The sequence below is a fragment of the Cyprinodon tularosa genome, unplaced genomic scaffold, assembly GCF_016077235.1.
Source record: "Cyprinodon tularosa strain WSP-4 unplaced genomic scaffold, ASM1607723v1 ctg77, whole genome shotgun sequence".
NCBI classification, from domain to species: Eukaryota; Metazoa; Chordata; class Actinopteri; order Cyprinodontiformes; family Cyprinodontidae; genus Cyprinodon; species Cyprinodon tularosa.
In genome coordinates, this window is record NW_024039529.1 from 1211276 (window position 1) to 1231548 (window position 20273).

The 20273-nt window shown below is 37.6% G+C and overlaps 1 protein-coding gene across 1 annotated transcript in view; it reads left to right on the plus strand.

Annotated features, from left to right (window-relative positions):
* Nucleotides 1-19274, plus strand: part of hsd17b12b (hydroxysteroid (17-beta) dehydrogenase 12b) — a 36517-nt gene extending 17243 nt beyond the window's left edge. Inside the window, exons 4-11 of the mRNA XM_038270636.1 lie at nucleotides 21-128; nucleotides 3190-3254; nucleotides 3556-3600; nucleotides 7037-7071; nucleotides 10838-10919; nucleotides 13459-13524; nucleotides 13692-13841; nucleotides 18115-19274. Of these exons, the coding sequence (XP_038126564.1) occupies nucleotides 21-128; nucleotides 3190-3254; nucleotides 3556-3600; nucleotides 7037-7071; nucleotides 10838-10919; nucleotides 13459-13524; nucleotides 13692-13841; nucleotides 18115-18222 (659 nt within the window). The 3' untranslated portion in view covers nucleotides 18223-19274. The remainder of the gene's footprint in view (nucleotides 1-20; nucleotides 129-3189; nucleotides 3255-3555; nucleotides 3601-7036; nucleotides 7072-10837; nucleotides 10920-13458; nucleotides 13525-13691; nucleotides 13842-18114) is intronic.
* Nucleotides 19275-20273: the final 999 nt, after the last annotated feature.

Here is a 20273-nt window from a genome sequence, read left to right on the forward strand (position 1 = left end):
ATGCATGATTGTGCCCTCAGCTAGTAAATGTGGCGTGGAAACCAAAACAATCGCTGCAGACTTCAGTGCTACGGATATTTATACGAAGATCGATGAAGACCTTGCAGGACTGGAGGTTGGAGTTCTGGGTAAGTCTCCAATTTTATTTAGAATGTAGTTAAATGAATAAAGAACATTAAGTTACGCCTAAGTTTAATCTACTAGTATGAATTTAAGTTTTGTGTGTACAGGTATGTCTGAATAAGTTACATCTGCAAAATCATTAGTTTCTCAAATATCCAATTCAATATGAACATTTTCAGTAAATAGTGGTTTATTTCAGGCATTTGCTCATGCTTGTGGCTTACAGATGAGGAAAAGCAAAATAGTTTTCAGGAAATAGAATATAACAAAAGCTGACAAATCAAGGCCGACTAGACAGTTGCCCAGCAGTCATGGCATCCCCTGTAGCTTAAAGAGATGGCTGTCCAGAGTGTTGTATTGCTAGCTTATTAAAAGCAACTGGAGTGAAAGGAAAAATGTGCTTAAAAAGGAAGATAAGTAAGAAAATTCTCAGAGCTTCCCTCTCTGTCAGTAGTAAGAGTACATGTTTCAACTAACATGGTGTCAGACTCTGCTGACCTAAATGCCATTAAGACTGAATGCAATATTGTCAAAATAAAATGCCAGACCCAACAAAGAGCTAAAGGTCACTAATAAAGCAACCTTGGTCTCCTGATCGCCTTCATCCAATGGCATATTCATGCTATGATTCCCCCAAAAGGAGTCTTAAGTACTGCTTATATATACACTCACCGGCCACTTTATTAGGTACACCTGTCCAACTGCTCGTTAACACTTAAATTCTAAGCAGCCAATCACATGGCGGCAACTCGGTGCATTTAGGCATGTAGACATGGTCAAGACAATCTCTTGCAGTTCAAACCGAGCATCAGTATGGGGAAGAAAGGTGATTTGAGTGACTTTGAACGTGGCATGATTGTTGGTGCCAGAAGGGCTGGTCTGAGTATTTCAGAAACTGCTGATCTACTGGGATTTTCACGCACAACCATCTCTAGGGTTTACAGAGAATGGTCCGAAAAAGAAAAAACATCCAGTGAGCGGCAGTTCTGTGGGCGGAAATGCCTTGTTGATGCCAGAGGTCAGAGGAGAATGGCCAGACTGGTTCGAGCTGATAGAAGGGCAACAGTGACTCAAATAACCACCCGTTACAACCAAGGTGGGCAGAAGAGCATCTCTGAAAGCACAGTACGTCGAACTTTGAGGCAGATGGGCTACAGCAGCAGAAGACCACACCGGGTGCCACTCCTTTCAGCTAAGAACAGGAAACTGAGGCTACAATATGCACAAGCTCATCGAAATTGGACAATAGAAGATTGGAAAAACGTTGCCTGGTCTGATGAGTCACGATTTCTGCTGCGACATTCGGATGCTAGGGTCAGAATTTGGCGTCTACAACATGAAAGCATGGATCCATCCTGCCTTGTATCAACGGTTCAGGCTGGTGGTGGTGGTGTCATGGTGTGGGGAATATTTTCTTGGCACTCTGTGGGCCCCTTGGTACCAATTGAGCATCGTTGCAACGCCACAGCCTACCTGAGTATTGTTGCTGACCATGTCCATCCCTTTATGACCACAATGTATCCAACTTCTGATGGCTACTTTCAGCAGGATAATGCGCCATGTCATAAAGCTGGAATCATCTCAGACTAGTTTCTTGAACATGACAATGAGTTCACTGTACTCAAATGGCCTCCACAGTCACCAGATCTCAATCCAATAGAGCATCTTTGGGATGTGGTGGAACGGGAGATTCGCATCATGGATGTGCAGCCGACAAATCTGCGGCAACTGTGTGATGCCATCATGTCAGTATGGACCAAACTCCCTGAGGAATGCTTCCAGCACCTTGTTGAATCTATGCCACGAAGAATTGAGGCAGTTCTGAAGGCAAACCCGTTACTAGCATGGGGTACCTAATAAAGTGGCCGATGAGTGTATATATACACCATACTAAGGATGCACATTATCAGGGAATGAAGTACTAAGAATCTACAGCATTTAGTGCAATTTCACAACTATAATTTTATTGTGGTGAGACGCTGACTCAGATTGCACATATAATAAACGGACAGAAAATGAAAACACAAATAAACAAAGAACAATTAGCTTCCTTAGAGAAGACCCTCAATAATTTAAAGACATGCTCAAAAGAAAGATATACAGTATTAAATATGATCCTTTAACTCTGAAGAAATTTTAATTTGCAGAAGATATAAACATCCTTGGAAAAACACGTTTGTACATGGAAATGTGGCGTGCAGTGCTCGGCTGGTGGTTTATTTATCAGCATGTTTGTGTGTGTATGTGATCTTGTTGAGAGTGTCTGTGGATGGGGTGTCTCTGTGTGCGAAAGGTGAGATGAGTTGCAAGTGCCTTGATTGGTAGGGGGACGATTGCCTTCACAGCTTTGGGAAATAAAATGTTCCTTAGTCTATTTGTTTTGGATTTGGATTTAATTACCTTGTATTATCATTTTCCTACTGGAAGGGGGACAACCATCGCATTAGCCCAGTATATGCAATAAAGTTGATCATCATGGTCATGATGAAATGAGCTGTGATAGATAAATGGTTTAAAAGTGATGTTTGTGTCTGTCCTCTTTGGGGTCCTAGTAAACACAGTCCCTAGATAACGACGGGGGAAAAATTCAATCAAGCATTTCCTTCTCATTCGTAGCAACACTTTTTTGTTCTTTTGACTGCATCTTACTACAGCTGCTGTATTTTCCACTGCATTTGCAATATGTTTGCTCTTTAAAATCTTTCAGCATTTATAGTTTTCAGAGAAAATGAATGTCCGGGTTTCATTAGGTTAAAATAAAATAAAAGTAGTGCTCAGATATTCTGATTTTATATTTTTATTGTTAGCTTGGATGTTACCTGCTTTGTTTTAAGTCTTTTAGTCAGTCACTTTGGATTACAACTGATGATGAAAGCGTAGACAGAAATGACTGAGATTCATATCTATTTAAAGGGAGTTTAACATTCCTTTGCTGCCCCCAAAAGACAAAAAAAATGAATGGCACTTTTTACTTGAAACATTTTTTTTAAATTACATTTTTTCCCCCTCCTTTAGGGACTGGGATTTTTAGTTTTTCATCACTGTTTTTTTTGTGTTCTTTTTTAGTGAACAATGTGGGCATGTCCTATCCCTACCCTGAATTCTTCCTCAACGTTCCCAATCTCGACACGGTAAGTCTTCCTCATGTGTTAGGAATATATTTCTATGTGTGTTTGAATAGATTGGTAATGTTATACAGAAGTCCTAATAGGATCAATGGAGGTCCACTTAACAGGGAAATAACACTTTTTGTTTTGTAAGAAGACTGTTTTTATCATACCTGCACTTTTAAAACTATTGAAATAAAGAACAAAATCAAAACTACTTTTATAGAAGTCTAAACTTAGAAAAATGTTTAACTTTTAAAAATGTTATTTTAAAAGATAGGATTAACATCATTAAAACCCCTGTTTTTTTTTTGTTTTTGTTTAGTTCCTCGACACATTGATCAACATTAATATAACATCAGTGTGCCAGGTGAGTGCGAAGAATACGTTTGTTTTGGTAATGGGGACGAACAAAAAAAAAATAAAATAAAATAAATCAATCATTTAAAATGAAACTATGGTTGCATAAGTTTCCCTGCCTTACAAGATGATATTTAGATTTAGTACATCTTTAACTGTAACTGTAACTTGACTCTGTGTTGATGGGTGGGTATATCTGCAATTAAACTGAGCGAGCTGCATTTTTCGCCAACTGATCTTTTAAAAAAACCCCTCAGTTGGAAATAATCAGTGGAATGAAAGTAGGAGTTATATTTTTTTCAATTTTCTCAGTTGAAATTACGCACACAATCCTTCTCAAATTGTGTTAAAATGCATATTTAATCATTTAATCATTATTAGGAGAATAATAAAAAAAAGGCCATTTCAAACCCCCTTTTAAACCCTTTTCTTTATTTGTGAGGGTTAGGGATGGGGATCGAAACCCGGTTCCATCAAGGACCCGGTTCCACTTTTTTCAAAACCCGAAAATCAATAACGTTTGGGCTTATCGATACCACTATCGAGTCTGGTCGTTTTTTTTTTTTTTTTCTCCCGGAGGTCCTGTAACATAATTGTATGTCCCTCGAGTCGCGTCACAGCATTTAAATCTAATCAATCCAATCACTGCAGCGTGTCCACCAATGTTTTGGAATGAAATTGTAAGCAAACAGATATTAAAAGTAAAACAAGTAAAGTCTGGCAGTTACTGTAACTTCGCTCGCGACTCGAGGATGGCTGAACAGAAAAGACTCCTCCTCCTTATGCTGCTGCTGCCGCCGCACCACGTCTTCATCATCCACTCAGAGTACCACTGGTAAGCGCGCACACAGACTTTGTAGCTTGTCCGGTCAGTTAAAAATAGTAATTGTGAAATCCGTGTTGTAATCGGCAGCATACAAGCTAGTTAGCTTGAAAAGTAAATAAAGTTTCAGACGTGCTGCGTGATGATGTGTTCAGATTGGCTCAGTAAAACGACAATTAGGTTATCATGATGCGTTCATGTGTAACGTAAAGAAAACGGGAAATTTTGTTTTTGGCGAGAAACGTGAGTAATACAGTTGTATATTGCTCTATATATAATTAAACTACTGATGCCAACATTTATTAAAAGTTACATTTAATTTAAAATACAATTATTTATTTGTTAAATATTTTCCTAATCACTAAAAACATGATGAAAAGTGACAGTAGACAATACATTAACCAACAATTGTGAAAATGTATTCTAGTTAGTTTTATGTCATTTCGAAGTGGCCTATTACATTAGCCATGTTTATTGAAGGCTAGAAACGTTTTTGTTATGCTCACTTGTTAAGCAATAAAAGCAATACCAGTTCTGTTAAAAAAATTTTGTTGCATCGTCTTTCCACCAAATAACAGAAAAGTATCGATAGTGGTATCGATAAAGACTCGGATCGATAAGGGATATCGATAAAGGTATCGATATCAATAAATACTAACGATCCCCATCCCTAGTGAGGGTACATATACTTGAGTGTTTGAATTGTGTGTGTGTGTGTGTGTTTGTGTGTGTGTGTGTGTATACCCGTCTATCCCTCAGAAACCAGGTCATCTGCGTGTGTGTCAGGGCAAATGTGGCCCTGTCCCTGCCGCAGACACTCTGCTACATCTCTAAAAAAATTGTAGGTGACCCCAGACAGTGCCGCAGACAGGAGGCCTTTGATTTGTCAGATCTACATCCGCTCTACACTATGCGTATTTCCTGTTTGGTACCTTACCGGCTTATTTAGTTTGTATGACCACCATTGCGGCAAGTGACTCGTGAAGATGGACCAGCTAGAAGAGCGAGGTGGGACCCTTTATCCACCTGGATCCCTGCTCTTTTTCGACCTCATGTCCCTCTGTTGAGGGACATACTTGCCCCCACTTCCTCACCGCCTCAGCCGTGTCTAGACACACGGCTAGTTCTTAATTGTCCCTCTTGTGTTGTGGCATGGAATAACATAGCACAGAGCACGCTTCAATATTGAGCATAAACAAAAAAATATCTGCGAAAAGCTCACTGCCACACACTGCTGTGGGGAGTATAACCAGCCCTTTAGGGTTAGTGGATAGAAAGGGTTGAAAATGACTGAAAATCAATGGGAGTCAACAAATAGTCCTCACTACGGTGGCAGAACGAGTGTGTGTGTGTTCGTTTATGTCGATATGTCATAAACAGAGCCAGTATCTGGGTTTGCCCAGTTTAATGTATGTAGATACTCTCCAAAACAATAACAAAATCTCAGCAGTGGCGCACACATTGAGAAACGAACCCCCCTGTACCAAGGCTCATGGAATTCAGCTGTTAACGTTTGAGCCAAAGTCGCAACTGGAATAGGAAGAGACAGGACACGGTGGATTACGGATCCTTAGCAATGGAAAATTATAATGCTGTAGCCCCTTATGGGATTGTCGTTATTTTGCCCAAACACATGCACAGACATCCAGACAAATAGCGCAATTTACATCTATCTTTACATCCATGCAACAGAGCCTCAAGGCTTTGAATGCACAATAGAAACCTGTATGTTACATGCTGATGTAGTGTTAGCAACATTAGCAGTTTTTCATGGTTCCTTTATCTTCGTTTCACAGCGACTTGCATAATAAATAAACCAATTGCACTGCAGGTGAGTCGCTGATCGTTGGAATCGCCGTCGTTTCCAAATCCAGCCTTGAGGTCATCTTTGCATGGTATTGTCCCAGTTTAGGAAAACATTTGCTTTAAAATGTGCAGCAAAACACAGAGTTGCATTGAGAGTCACACACGTGATTGGACGTCTTTACCTTTAACGCGCTGATTAGTAATGGTAGCAGCTTAACGTCACTACTTCAGGTGTTGGAAGGGAGACGGTGTAGCTTAGGACAGAATGCCCACACATTTTAACCTCTTAAAAAAAAAAAATTTTCCAGGTGATGACTCCTTTAAGTTAAAAGTTTAGATTATCATCCCATCATTAATTTTCCATTATGTAGTACGAGACATCACTGACTAATTAAGTTTTAAGTACATTCAGTCTCCTTGAATTGTGATCCGGTTAGTCACACAAAGCAGTGAACACTCATTCCCTCACACAAGAAACACATGGGAAACAGTAGCATAAAGAACAGAAAGTCACTTCCGTCGCTGTTATACGCATATTGCTACTTCAAGAGAAGCTGCTAAAGAACACCCACTCTTTCAACACTTAATTTAGGTCATTCAATATTTCTTCAAATGGTTCCCTCGCCTATCATTAACATTTCCTCCCTCACTTTCTGTTACCTCTCCGACCACCTCTTCAAACACCTCCCACGCAGATGTATGTTTGCAGGCACACATCCACACACAGCCCACAAAATCATTCTTTTTCTGTCAGTATTTTTTATTCACTTTCTCTGTGATGTCCTTTTTTATTCATGTTTTTTTTTTTTTTTTGTAGATGACTCGTCTTCTTTTACCTCAAATGGTAGAAAGGTGAGTTTGTTTTTTCATACCAAAAATTCCACTAGTGTCACCAGAAAGTATTAACACTTTTCTTTAAAACTTGTGTCACTGTTTTGTTTCAGATTAAAAATGGCTTTAGTTTCTTTTATTTTCTTTTAAAAGTTATTCAGACCTTCCACCAAACCTAACTCATTGCTCCTATTATGTGTATTAATGGTAAAGGTCCATTGTTCTTGAATTTTGCTAAAGAGCACAATACAGACTTTAATTCCAGGGAGACTACAATTTTCTAATCTGTCTGAATCCAAAAAGTTTGGAATTTTCTGACTGAACTCGTTATCTCTGAGAAAAAAATAGAGTACTGCTCTTTACCACACTACATTTAAATACATGACTGAAGGCATAATGTAATGTAAAGACACTTCAATCATTTTCCAAATATTTCTTAGATGGCAGCAGGTAAGTATGGAGATATTCTTCAGCAGCTCCTCGTCCAGATTGTTCTGGATCTCAGACTAAGGGGATACATATATTTTCAAACACAATGGTTTCAAGGCACACAGCCAAGATAACAAAGGAGCAGTGTAGAAATTTCCCTGAGTGATTCAGCAAGAGCTTGGGCTGAAAATCTAATTCTTTCTTTAAAGACTTATAAATGGCTGTTTACAGAGGCTGCTCATATGACCTTGCTGTACATAAAAAAATATCTGGTGAAAAAATTTTGAGATAATACTTTGAAAATGAATGCACTGAGTTATATTCATCTAGGCTTTATTGCTGCGACAAAATATTGAGTACTTACACAATGTTGCATTGACAACCTTTGGCAGAAGGAAAAAATCTGGTTTTGCCTATCATGGAGAAAATGCTCCCATCTGTTTTAGAATAAGATTTTTTTTAAAGTAAATACTTTCTGAAGGAATTGTAATGCAACAGATATTGATACCTGTTTTAGTAATATTAAGTTCTGTGATGAAGGTGCAGAGCTATGGAAGATTAAATGAAAACAGGGAGTCCATTTTTACTTAGTTTTCACTTACAAAAGTTAATCAGGCTCCATCATACAGGATCCATCCACTGAGGGGAACATATATTTTGAGAAATTAACTTGTAAAATATACAGTTTAGTGAAAAAAAAGGTTCTCCTACTTTTTTCAATTTTTGCTTTTTTTCTTACTTCCATGTGGTAAATCCTAAACCAACTTAAAGAAAAAAAAAACCATAGTAAAAACCAAATGCAGTTTTCATATGAGAACATCCCTTCATTTGGCAATTGTGGTTAAAGTATTCGTCTCAGTCGGTAGCTTCAGGGTACTTTACTATCTTTCCCTCGTGACTTATGGGTTGTAACTATGAAAAGCACTTAATCCAAAGTTAACTATCCATGTATGGATTGGTATCTGGGATTTTGTGAATGTGGCTTCAGAGTAAGGCGCTTCTAGGGGTCAGGGAGACTAGAAAAAGACAACATGAATTAATTTATGTATTTTATTCCAAGCTTCAGTGTTCTTGTTTTGTAAATGTATTTCCTTCCTCAACTCATAACTGCTTGTACTACCTTTTTGGTGGCAGGTTAGAATTTCTGATAGTCGGCAAAAAGTCTTTCAAACTCCTATGGATATATTTTTGAGCTCCTTTAGTTGCTGAATTGTTTCATCAGCAGAATTTAAAAGAATTTTGTGTAATGTTTACAATACATTTAATATAATTTATTCTAATGTTTCCAGCCCCTGAAACTGGTTTCACATTTTTAAATTTCACTATTGATATAGAGATTCTCTATAGGATTCTCAAGTCCTGCTCAATGAATAATGGCAGGTTGTCTAAGGAGCTGAATAACCAGAGCTCCAGGGGAGCATTATTTATTTTCCAAAAGGGTTGATTCTATTGATTTTTATGCCAAATGTAAATGTAATAGACAGCTCTTTTAAGAGCTACTTTGTTTTGGATAGCCTTCGTCTGTTATTAAATAAAATCCCGGTTTAGAATGGCTTTTTTCTTTTTTTTGTATTGTTTGGGTGATCTTTGCTTAAAATTAAAAATTTGTATCAGAACTCTCTAGTGTGACATAGCTGCAAAAACAGAATAAAGCCTTTTTTTCAGCACTCTTAAGTCAGCTGTAGAGAAAAAAAATCCAATAAATTCCTACTTTTTATTATGGATGATACAACAAATAATTTTCTAACTTATTTTTAATCACTGATAAATTAACAGGAGTTTAATTCAGTCTGTAGTACATTTATTACCAAATGGTGAGAATTAAAATCTTGAGCTTCGGGTTAGTCTATCATCCACACTGTACCAGAGCTTCACATTTTCTTGTCTGTGGTAACATTTTTGCTTTTCTGTGACTAATTTATTGTTCACTTTTGGTCACAAAGAAATGTAATAATTTTGTTGATGTGGTTCAGTAATTAACTGAACTTAAATTGGCCAAACCCGCTCAGCATTTGCCAAATGTGGCATTAAATGAATGCCATTGGCATTTGAGTTAGCTCTCCTACAGCCAAAAGGGGGAGACAGTGTTGCTTTTTATGTTAGAAGCTGGAAAATACAGATCCCATAATATTGAAGTATTAAGAAATAAATGTTGAAATAAATTAAATAGGGAAACTATGTACATTTTTGTTTTTTAGAGTAAGATGTATTTATTCTGCATCAAGCATAAACAATTGAGAAAGTTTTAAGAATCCCTATTTTTGTTCTTGCAAATAGTTTATTTCTATGCAGACTCCTTAAAAATATTAGGACACATTGAAACCACATTAGATCTCAGTAAGGAAGAAATAAAATTATCCTGCTTGATTAAATATTCTGATATGGAATGGGTAATTTGTCCACATCACTGAGTGCTTAATCCAAAGTCAAAAATTGAAACAAAAACGGATGCTTCAAGCTAGTCCAGTTTCTCTGTGCAGCAACAAAAAAAGAAAAAACAGTAGTAAAAACCTGCCAATTCTGGAGTTCCCTTCCCAAATGCCTTTACATTGTGCATAGCACAGGACCTACAAGAGGATCTCAGGCCTCCCTGTTTCCAATAGTTGGGTGTAAACATAAACACCAGTGGCCCGCTAAAGGTCACTTGTAGGGCTTTCAGTACTTATCCTGTTCTTCATTGCTCAAGGAAGCAAATGCTGATAGGTTAAAGACTTCCGGCAGCCCTGGGATCTCCTTCATGCTCTTTAGACTGTGCTAGGAGACATGTCAGACTTTCACGCAATGGAACATATTGATGTTTTATCCTGGTGGAGTTTCACTGCCAGGTTTGGCCTTATTCTACTAGTAATGGCATTGAATCATGTAAATCACTTATTAACAACCCCCTCTAACACTTACCAGACCTCATCAATATTCCAGAGGTTAACTGACTTAATATTACACCCCCATTGTGTGTGTATAAAAGGCTTCCATATAAACTGTCACTGTACATTATTATATTATGAATATGCTTAAGATTTGTGTTTTCAGATTGTTTTTATTCTTATAGTAATTTTCATTCTTAAAAAGGGAAAGAGTTTGGATAAAGGTAGCAAGAGCTGAAGTAAAAATGTCATCAGAATGTAAACATTTAAGTATTGATGTTGCTGTATCTTTGATCTTATCATTATGCTCCTGCGCTACTTTGATGTACTACAAGTGGAGTTTTGGCTCAGCATGCGAGTACATGTGCTACCTTATTCTTTTATCTCTGGGATTGATTTCAGGCTGAAGTATCTGCTGCCCCCCACCTACCAGTCTCTTTTTCCCTTCTTTGCTGTGTAAGAGAACATTTTTCTTTGTTTTATATGTTTTTTAGGAAAAAGGGAGCCATCCTTAACATCTCGTCTGCCAGTGGGATGTACCCAGTTCCTCTGCTCACAGTGTATTCTGCCTCCAAGGTAATAGCAGTACACGGTCTATGACCTTTACATCAAATGTTACTTTGAAAGAATACCTGTAGATGCATCTCGGCTTCATAAACTGTTTGTTAACATAAGCTGTGGCCTTCCAGGCAAGGGCCACCTTGTTCTCATTTAACAAATTATTGTTTTATTGACATACATTCCCTCTAGGCAAAACCTAATCAATACCTGTACATATAGTACAGCATAAATTTCTTTTAGTCTTATGTTCTCTTTGGTAGCTAGAAAAGAGTGTGTTCCTCTCTGTTATAGTTATTAAAGAACAACTCACCCTGTTCTAGGGCCTTGCCTTCCTCCTAAATATAATTAAAAATGTGCTTTTTTGAGGTGTACCCAGCGGACCAGGGCATGTGGGGGCTGGGCGTGGTTTGGCTGAGTTTGATAGATGGATTGATATTGGGAAAGAGACTGGCAGTGACAGCAGCACAAACAGACGGTAATAATGGTGATAGTTTTGTGAAGGACTGGTTGTTTGAGACGGGGGGCATTTTTCACCATCTTTATCAGAGACGGAGGAAATTGTTGGAGTGTGGGGTCTCTGGGGTGGAGGCCAGGGGTCCTGAGGCATACCTCTCCTAATTGCTGGTTCTAGAGTTGCCTGAGGCCCCTGCTTTGTCCAACACACTTGAGCCATACTTCTATAGAATGGGACAGTTTCTAAGTCGTAAGTTTAATTTAGCCTGTTAGATAATTGGTTATTTTACACATTAGACTGTTAAAACTATGGTCTGTATCTGTACACACTCCGACTCTATAGGCTCCCCACAGCGGCAGAATAACTAATGTCAGTTTTTCTAGGTGGTTTAACGATACTACTAATACTCTGTAAGGCCCACAGTTTTTAAACGTGGTTACAATGCCAAATGGACAGCTTTGGACTCGGAGGAAATCCCTTTAACAAATTTATTAAGAGTGGGGAAAAAAGGATTTGGGGGTAAATTGTCCTTGAAGTTCTTTGGCATATTTTTTTAATGAATCCCATGTTCATGATTTTATGTACCACTCACCTGTAAATAAACGCTCTTTTTCTGCATAAACTGCATAGATTTCTAATAGTTCTGTCTTTATGACCCAGCCATTATATTTGACAATGTGTAAAACTGTTGTGTCCAAAACCATGTGTATGGTGCCCTCCTTGGGTTGAAAAATGGTTATTGCAAAGGATTCATTGCTATTGGCATAGCTGGAGCTGTAATGGTTCCTCCCTACATTCTATGCCCTCATCAAAAAACAAGGTTCAATCTTATGTTTGCTCTTTCAACTTAGCACAGATTCTACCGACTAAGTCAGTGTTTAGTCATTATGGAAAGCAGAACAGTGGTGCTGGCATCTGCGACCCTGGGTCCACAACATCTTTCAGAGATGTTCCCATTCCAAAACTACAGCTGTGTTCACGTAGCTTCCACAGTACTTCCATCTTGCCAACCTGAAACGGTAATCCTGCTTTGGGGAAGGACAACATAAGTAAGGTGAGGACGAATTATGGAACTCAGACAAGAGCAGAGGAGAGAGCAGTGCAACAAGCTGTGCGGAGCGAGAGAAGCCGAGCTGGGGCAAAGGCCATTGGCTGTGGCCTGCTCTAAGTTAAAGGAAGGCGGCCAGAGAGGGCCGAGAGACCAGCAGGGGCTGCGGTAAAACAGGACCAGCTCTGGAGCTCGGGGAGGACACCATGAGCATAGATAGAGAGAGCAACAAAACTGGGCTAAGGTGGCGGTTAGCTGGAACCAGCTCTGGAGATAAAGGGAAAGAACAAATGATGAATGACCAAACAGTCGTTTAAGGGCTAAGATAAAACAGCTTTCCAGCCTATGATATTATTTTTTTCTATTAAATAAGCTGATTTACCCACGTCAGGTATTTTGTCATTTTGCTCCTCATACCAATGATATTTTATTTATGCAACATAAGAAATTTTTTTTATTTATTTTCTTATAATGTAAAATTCAAATAATAACTGACTTTTCTGCATTATATAGATGCTCGCTTGCAAAACTGCCACTGATTGCTTTTGGTTCTCCATGTTTTTGTTGCTGTAAATGACCCGAAGTAGGACAGTGCGCCTTCTGTTCTATTTTCAGTCCTTCCTTGATAGTCTCTTTTTCTTTCTTTCCTTCTTGACATTGCTTCCACCATTAAGTCTCCTTCTCTGGATTCTACCTTCTATATCACTTCTTGCCTCTTTATCTTGCCTCTTTATATTGCTTCTTTCTGCCCTTTCTCCTTAGTACTTTTCCCCCACATATACCCTTTTGTTCCAATCTTTACACCCTTCCTTTAAGTTAGTCTTTTGGAAAATCAGTTCTCTTATATTAACTCATTGATCAATTAATTAATTCTTTATATTAATTAATTTTGAAATGGGTAAAAAGGAATGAGAAATCAGTTGTCAGGTTCCTTAGGCTCCAAAAAGAGTTGAAATCCTGCTGAGAGGCTTTTTTACACTTGGAACATTTGTGAAAACTTGGTTACCCTATTTTGATGAAATGCCTTTAATTAAATCCTTTTGCCTAAACAGGCCTTTGTGGACTTCTTCTCTCGTGGACTGCAAGCTGAATACAAAAGCAAAGGGATCATCATTCAGGTAATTGATGGACAATCTAAGGGTTTCTATGCTTTCATTAGTTTATATTGTTTGATAATTTAGGTCAGGGGCAGGATGAGAGGATGCTAATAAACAAATAAATAAATAACAAAGATAATAAAGCTACTAACATTGATGGTATTTTGTCTTTTTTACATTTTTTTTAGAGTGTTTTGCCATTTTTTGTTGCCACCAAGCTGAGTAAAATCCGTCGTCCTACACTTGATAAGCCCAGTCCAGAGCGCTATGTTGCTGCTGAGATCAACACTGTGGGGCTGCAGACACAGACCAATGGATACCTGCCACATGCTATTATGGTATGTCCTGTAATGAACCATAAATCTCTATAAAACCTATATTTTGAATAACGCCCAGTGATATTTGGTGTTTAATGTAAAATCAGATCAATCAGATTAGTATTTTGACTTTGGGAAATTGTAACCATTAGATATTTTAATATTTCTTTACAAAAACACCCATGTCTAGTAAAACATCACCTTTGATACCACGGAATGTGTAATGGGCTCTAAATGTTTTCCATGGTGCAGGCTATACCTTTAACTTATAATTAAGTCATTGAGAAGAGCGGGATCACCAACCATCATCACAACATGGGGTTTTACAGTCACAGACCTCTCTCTTTTCTTTCTATATATGCTGAAAATGTTATATTAGCTGATTTACTTAAATTATAATTGCAGACTATATATTCATTAGTTTACAGTTTTTTATGTTTTATTTTTGTTATCTTTTTTGGGTCAGAAACAACCCAACGGGACTTTTACTTTGTGTCATCCTATTGTAGAGCTCCAAAGAAACAGTCTTTTTCTGTTTCAAAACAATAAAGCAGAGCAAAGAAACTCATCTTATCTGTTGTTTATACATTGCGCAGGAAACCACTGCTAACAATATTTGCCCACAATAGGAAATAAAAAGCTCTGCTATCCTGCTTATTTAAGCATGTGGAACAACTTTCAAATTACAGTGCGAGCTATAGCTTATGTTATCCATTTTGTTAGAATAAAGCTTTCTTTGTCAGCATCATAGAACTGGGGCAGCTTACACATACATAGCTTAGTGAAGGTATGCCATGGTAACTGTAGCTCATATAGCTCCCGTTTGACTTTATACTAAAGAACCTCCTATGAGCTCACCTCCATTCACTAAGGTAATGTTCGAACAGCTGCTCCCAGCATCTGTTTGGAGGTAAACATCCTCCAAATAATGCAGGGAGACGCTTCACTACCTTTTGGTATTCTCTATGTCATAATGACACCTTATCGGAAATGAGGCGGAAACTCTAGGCCTGGCCTGCATTTTCTTCTATCCACCTTCATTTATCAGAGGTCGCAAACATATGTCAATGTCAGCCTTCTGCAGTGGACTGTATGACCCAAATATCTACGCTCATGTTTATTGATTATTCATTTATGGAACAACACCATTTATTTAAGAAGACAGGTGATCAATGAATTAAATTCTTTATTAAAAGCCCTCTGCTAAGAATGTGCAGTCACTTTGTTTGCTGAAGATAACATCAATTCTACACAGACCCTGTCTGCTCTCAGCCACAGTATTTCAACAATCGGTAAGCAGCGGACAAGCAGTGCCGTTGTGTTTATCTGATAATCCCTCTCTGTTCAGCCGTGTCTCAGCACTCTGAGCGTTTACAGTTTTAAGCCACAGTTCACCAGTATCTAATTTAGACTGCTGTAAAACAGCAGTCTGCATCTTTCCGGTGGAAAACAACAGCTGTTCCATTAATTCTGCTGCAGCCTATTTTTCTTTAGTTGTCGAATTAGAATGACATAGTAACACGCTTAAAATAATAAAACTAAATGGGTAAGTGAGTGGAGTGTGAAATTCCATCCTGTGCTGCATTTTTTGACCAAACACTTGATGTAAATTAACTTGGGTGCTAAACATCTTGGTCATCTTTAACTGGGCTCAATCAGCATCTCATTTACTGGGTTTGTAATCCTTAAACCAAATTCTCATTACGGTAGCCATGTTAGGTTGAGTTATACACATGATCAAAGGACGGATTTTTAAAAAATTCTGAAAATTATTGAAGGTTATTGCTTGAGATAACATGCTGAGCTTTCAAACTGCATGTAAAGAAGCGACTTTTATACGATTTCAATTTCCTTTTATTTTTACACATTAAAAGAGAGCAGATCCACAGAGAAATTTAAATGGCTCCTTCTTTGCTGCAACTCCATCAAGTTCTAGGTGATTAGATGTGGTCATGTTTTTGTTTGTATAATCAAGCTTACAAACAGATAAGCAGCGGTAATCGCATACCTTCCCTCAGCACCTAACATAGTGGAAGAATGAGTTCATTATGTTTAAAGTTAATCTGTGTAAAACCCTGTGATTAGACTGCATAAACCCGATCTTCACTTTGAAAGAGGATGGGAATATTACACAGAAGTACCTGGTTTTGGTCTGAAATGCTACACAAATAATAAAGTTAAAGTAGAGGGTTTACATATGACCAATCATGACCAATGATATAATTGATAGGGCATATTTAATGCATTTCAGCCCTTATATTTTCAGCCTGAAGTAGTTTCACAATAGATAACTACAGCAACTTAAAATAGCAAGAGCTTTAAGATTAAAGAGAGACTTGCTCATTTCAAAACTACTGAAAAGGATTTACTACTGCTAATACCAGAAGTCCCACATCAGCCCAAATATCAAATATCGGAATGGTTTGGCCTAGGACCAAGATTCCCGATATAAAGAATACAGAAAAATTATTCTTTTGTTTAATTCAATTTAATTACAGTAAGGGATAGTAAGTGTTTGAACACCCTGCTATTTTGCAAGTTCTCCCACTTAGAAATCATGGAGGGGTCTGAAATTGTCATCATAGAAGCATGTCCGCTGTGAGAGACATAGTCTTAAAAAAAATTCCAGAAATCACAATATATGATTTTTTAAACTATTTATTTGTATGATAAAGCTGCAAATTTAAAGAAATTGAAAAGTTGTATTGGGAAAACCTTAGCATACTGTATCGCTCTTGACAATTAATTGAGAAGTGAAACAAAACCATTACTTCACCCAGTTAGTGTTATAAACCAGCTCCATCGGCAACCAAAAAACCATTAGCACAGATTTAACACCATTATTTGTAGCTTTTATACCTTTTTTTGGTTTTAAAAGCCTCATCTTGACTAGTCCTTGCAGAAAAGTTTGATCATTGTTGCAAAACATGTAATTCTTTGAATTGAATTCTTGAATTGAATTTACCATCTTTAGAGCCTGATTTCTCCCTTGGATGGCTCCCACTCAGTGGATTTTGATGTTACTCTGACTTTACCGTGGACTGCTAGACTTGTGTATACACAGTGCAGTAAATCATTAGCCTCAAATGGACAAATCTAACTTCTGAAATGGCCTCAAAACATTTAAGATTTGTGGACTATACCTATCGCAGAAAAACAAAGCAATTTCATTTTATTTCAAAAATTCTGCTAGAGGAAAAGTCAAAAATTTGGTCAAAATGAAATAAGAAGCTTGTTTATGGATGCAGAAAGTACAAGGGCCTGCATTCTAAGTCAGGGGAGCCCAAGTCCAGTCGTGGAGAGTTGCTGTCCTGCAATATTTCAACATAGTATATTGCACAATGTCCAGCTTCTTTTACAAAAAGTTCCACATTTTATACTTGATCTATGGGATCCTTTTGTTTACGGATGCCAATCCCCATCAATTGGTAACTATACTGTTTGCAGCTTCCATAAGCTTAAGTGGTGTGTTTATAGTTGCATGAGAAAACCACAACTGCAGCATTTTTCTCTCATTCATCCCAAAGCTGTTCTATATGTTAAGGTCAAGAATCTGCAAGCGAGTCAAGTTCCTCCACACCATTAAACACAAGCAGCCATGGAAGTGTTTGGAACATCCAAATGCATCATTATATAAAACGTCAACCAATACCTTGGCAATATATTGTGCAACCCTGCTCCGCTACACCTTTAAAAAATGAGATAATTTCCCTCACCAGCTTTGCTGTACCAGATTATGGAATTTTGACCCAGATACTTGTGCACCATAAAGTCATATTAGTGCTCAGAAATATTGTTTTTGAAACGTCAGACATCTCAGATGAATAAAGAATGAGCAAGATGCATCAGTAAAGGCCAAAAATGTATGACTATCATACCTATGAAAATGTATGTGAATTTCTCTATGGTATAGCCATTTTAATGATGGCTGAAGTTAGAAGTTTCAAGTCTAGTTCTTGACAATACATAGGCATGTATATTTGTCCTTAGACTAAATTGTGTGACCTTCTAACTACAAAAAGAAATATTTCGTTTAATTTGCTTTTAAATTGGCATTCATAAGAGATTGAAACACTGTCCAAATAAGGACTTGAGTTATGTGATCTGAATTTACCAAATGGCATGTAGTTCAAACATAATTTGAAAAGAGCATATACAATAACACAATTGTTTGAATTTCCCTTGTACAAACACATTTGCCACATTTGTTGCTCCTGTGGGTTGGAGATTAATAATGAATGCTAATCTGTTATTTGTAAATGCCAACAGATGACCATGTAATTTCCCTCTGTAGGGGTGGGTGACTACAGCTCTGCTTCCAGCCAAGCTGCTGAACAGCTATGTGATGGGGATGGGTCTGTCCCAGCGTGCCCGTTACCTCAAGAAGCAGAAGCAAGGGTAGGGGCATCAGATGGACCCTGGGAGCCGCAGCAAGAGACGGAGGAAACCAGCTGTATTAGTGTCTAGTCCAACTGCCATCATCATCATGGACCAGGCAAAGAGAATGTGACAGTTTCTGGGCAACTCTCAGTATTCCTCTCACAACTGATAGATGATGTGAGCCAGTGTCTATGCACTCGACATGTGCTCTTCCCAACAGTTTTATAAAGAATCCATTGGACTAATTGGTGTGTTCAGTAAAACGGCTTTAATTAAGCATATAAACTAAAACCATGCAATCTGTTTTAGAAATGTGATGAAAATTTCATCTTACAACAGAAAAAAAATAGATAAGTTGGCGCTAAGTAAGCAGGAAGTCTCAGAACATTGTTTGGTGGCTCCTGTTTGCAAAAACACTGAAAGTTTAACCCACTGTTAAAAAAAAAACAATTCAGCATAATTGTGTGTGGTTTAAACTTTTACCACTGCTATTTTTTTCCACAAAAAATGTGTTCAGTGTCTATTTTTCAGCACAAATATTAAAGCATTTCCCTTAAAACACTAACACAAAATCATTCCAAAGCTTTAGCTTTTTTGTTTACCCTGAGTTGTCTTAATAATTTCAGTGTTTTACGTACTTCAGTCGTTAAGCCAAACATCTGTGATTAAAAAAATGAAACGTGATTGGTTTGCATTACCTGCATAAAGAACCCGTATGATTTATTTTTTAAATTTATAACCAAATTAGATTAGTAATGTCTCTATTTAAAAAAAAAAAAATAGACAGTTGATAAACATGAGAACTAAGAGGAACTTTGGGTGTTTTTAGTTTCTGTTTATGGTGTTTATATAATTTCAAAATGATTATTTCATTTTTGTCTTGCAGTGTGGAAAGCTTAAAATTAACATTTCATAACTTACAAATAAAAACGGCGTTCAGGAGTTGCTCCTCTACTAAAGAACTGTAGCAAAATCTGGGCTTCATGAAGCTTTGCAGGTTTCCCTGAAATATTGACTTGTTGAATCCTAGCTTGCATTTGTTCCTTCTTGCCATCAATAAAAATGCTTTCAGAACAACTTGTCCTGGGTTTTTTCTTTTTTTTTTTTTTTGTCTTATACATAGTCACTTTAAAACAAAGCTTAAACAACCTTAAGTATGGTTATTGGAATACGTAAAGGACAATATCCTGTTATAAACTGACATCTTTTGTCTACTGACAGTAATCTCCCAGTTCTTTTGTTTTAAAATCTATTTAAAGTGGTCTTTGATTAAGGGACTAAATACAGGTGACCACAGCTGGAGGTAAACTTTGGCTCAGTTTTTCTTTTCTAAAGAGGTTTTGATGCCTATCCAAGAGTGACATTTCTGTTCGTTTGCACAAGGGCACTAAAATATGCAGAACACTGGCTCTTGAGGTCCCAAAAAAAAAAAGGATTAGACTTTTTCTGTTAAGACGTATTCCTCAAAAAAACAAACTTTATCATAAATGTTCTGATAGTTCTGTACAGCTTTCCTAAAGACAGCTGAACAAACATTCTTTGGGTAGGGTGGTAGGTGTCAGCAGCAATGATGGTTCTCTTATGAGCTTGTCGGGTGTATTTGGAGTCCACATGAAGGATCGAACATCCCACAATCCCCTGTGCTGTTAGAATTCAGACCAAGTTATACGTGGATATTTAATCTTTTCTGTGGTATTTATAAATTAAACAAATGCAAAGTTTTATGCCATCGAGAAGGGTTCCTTGCAGTGTTGAGAGGTATTTGATTTGTTAGCTTATATACATTTCTTTAATGGCTGTACAATTAATTATTTCCCAAATCTTCATAAATCTGTTGCTGTTTTTCACTGTTCTACCTACTCTCTCCTAAATGTTCTAATCCGGTTCCCATGCCAACAGTTTCTGGGAGGTTATTCCGGTGCACTGGTATGGAAGCTGCGGAAATCTGTCATCAGTGAGGATGTAGGAGGGGAGAGGCGCTCTGTGCGTGGAGGGATGCCCAAAGGAAGAAGTGAGTGGGTTGCTGAAATGTATAAAAGAAGAGCTCAGTGTTACTCAGCAGCTCACTCAGAC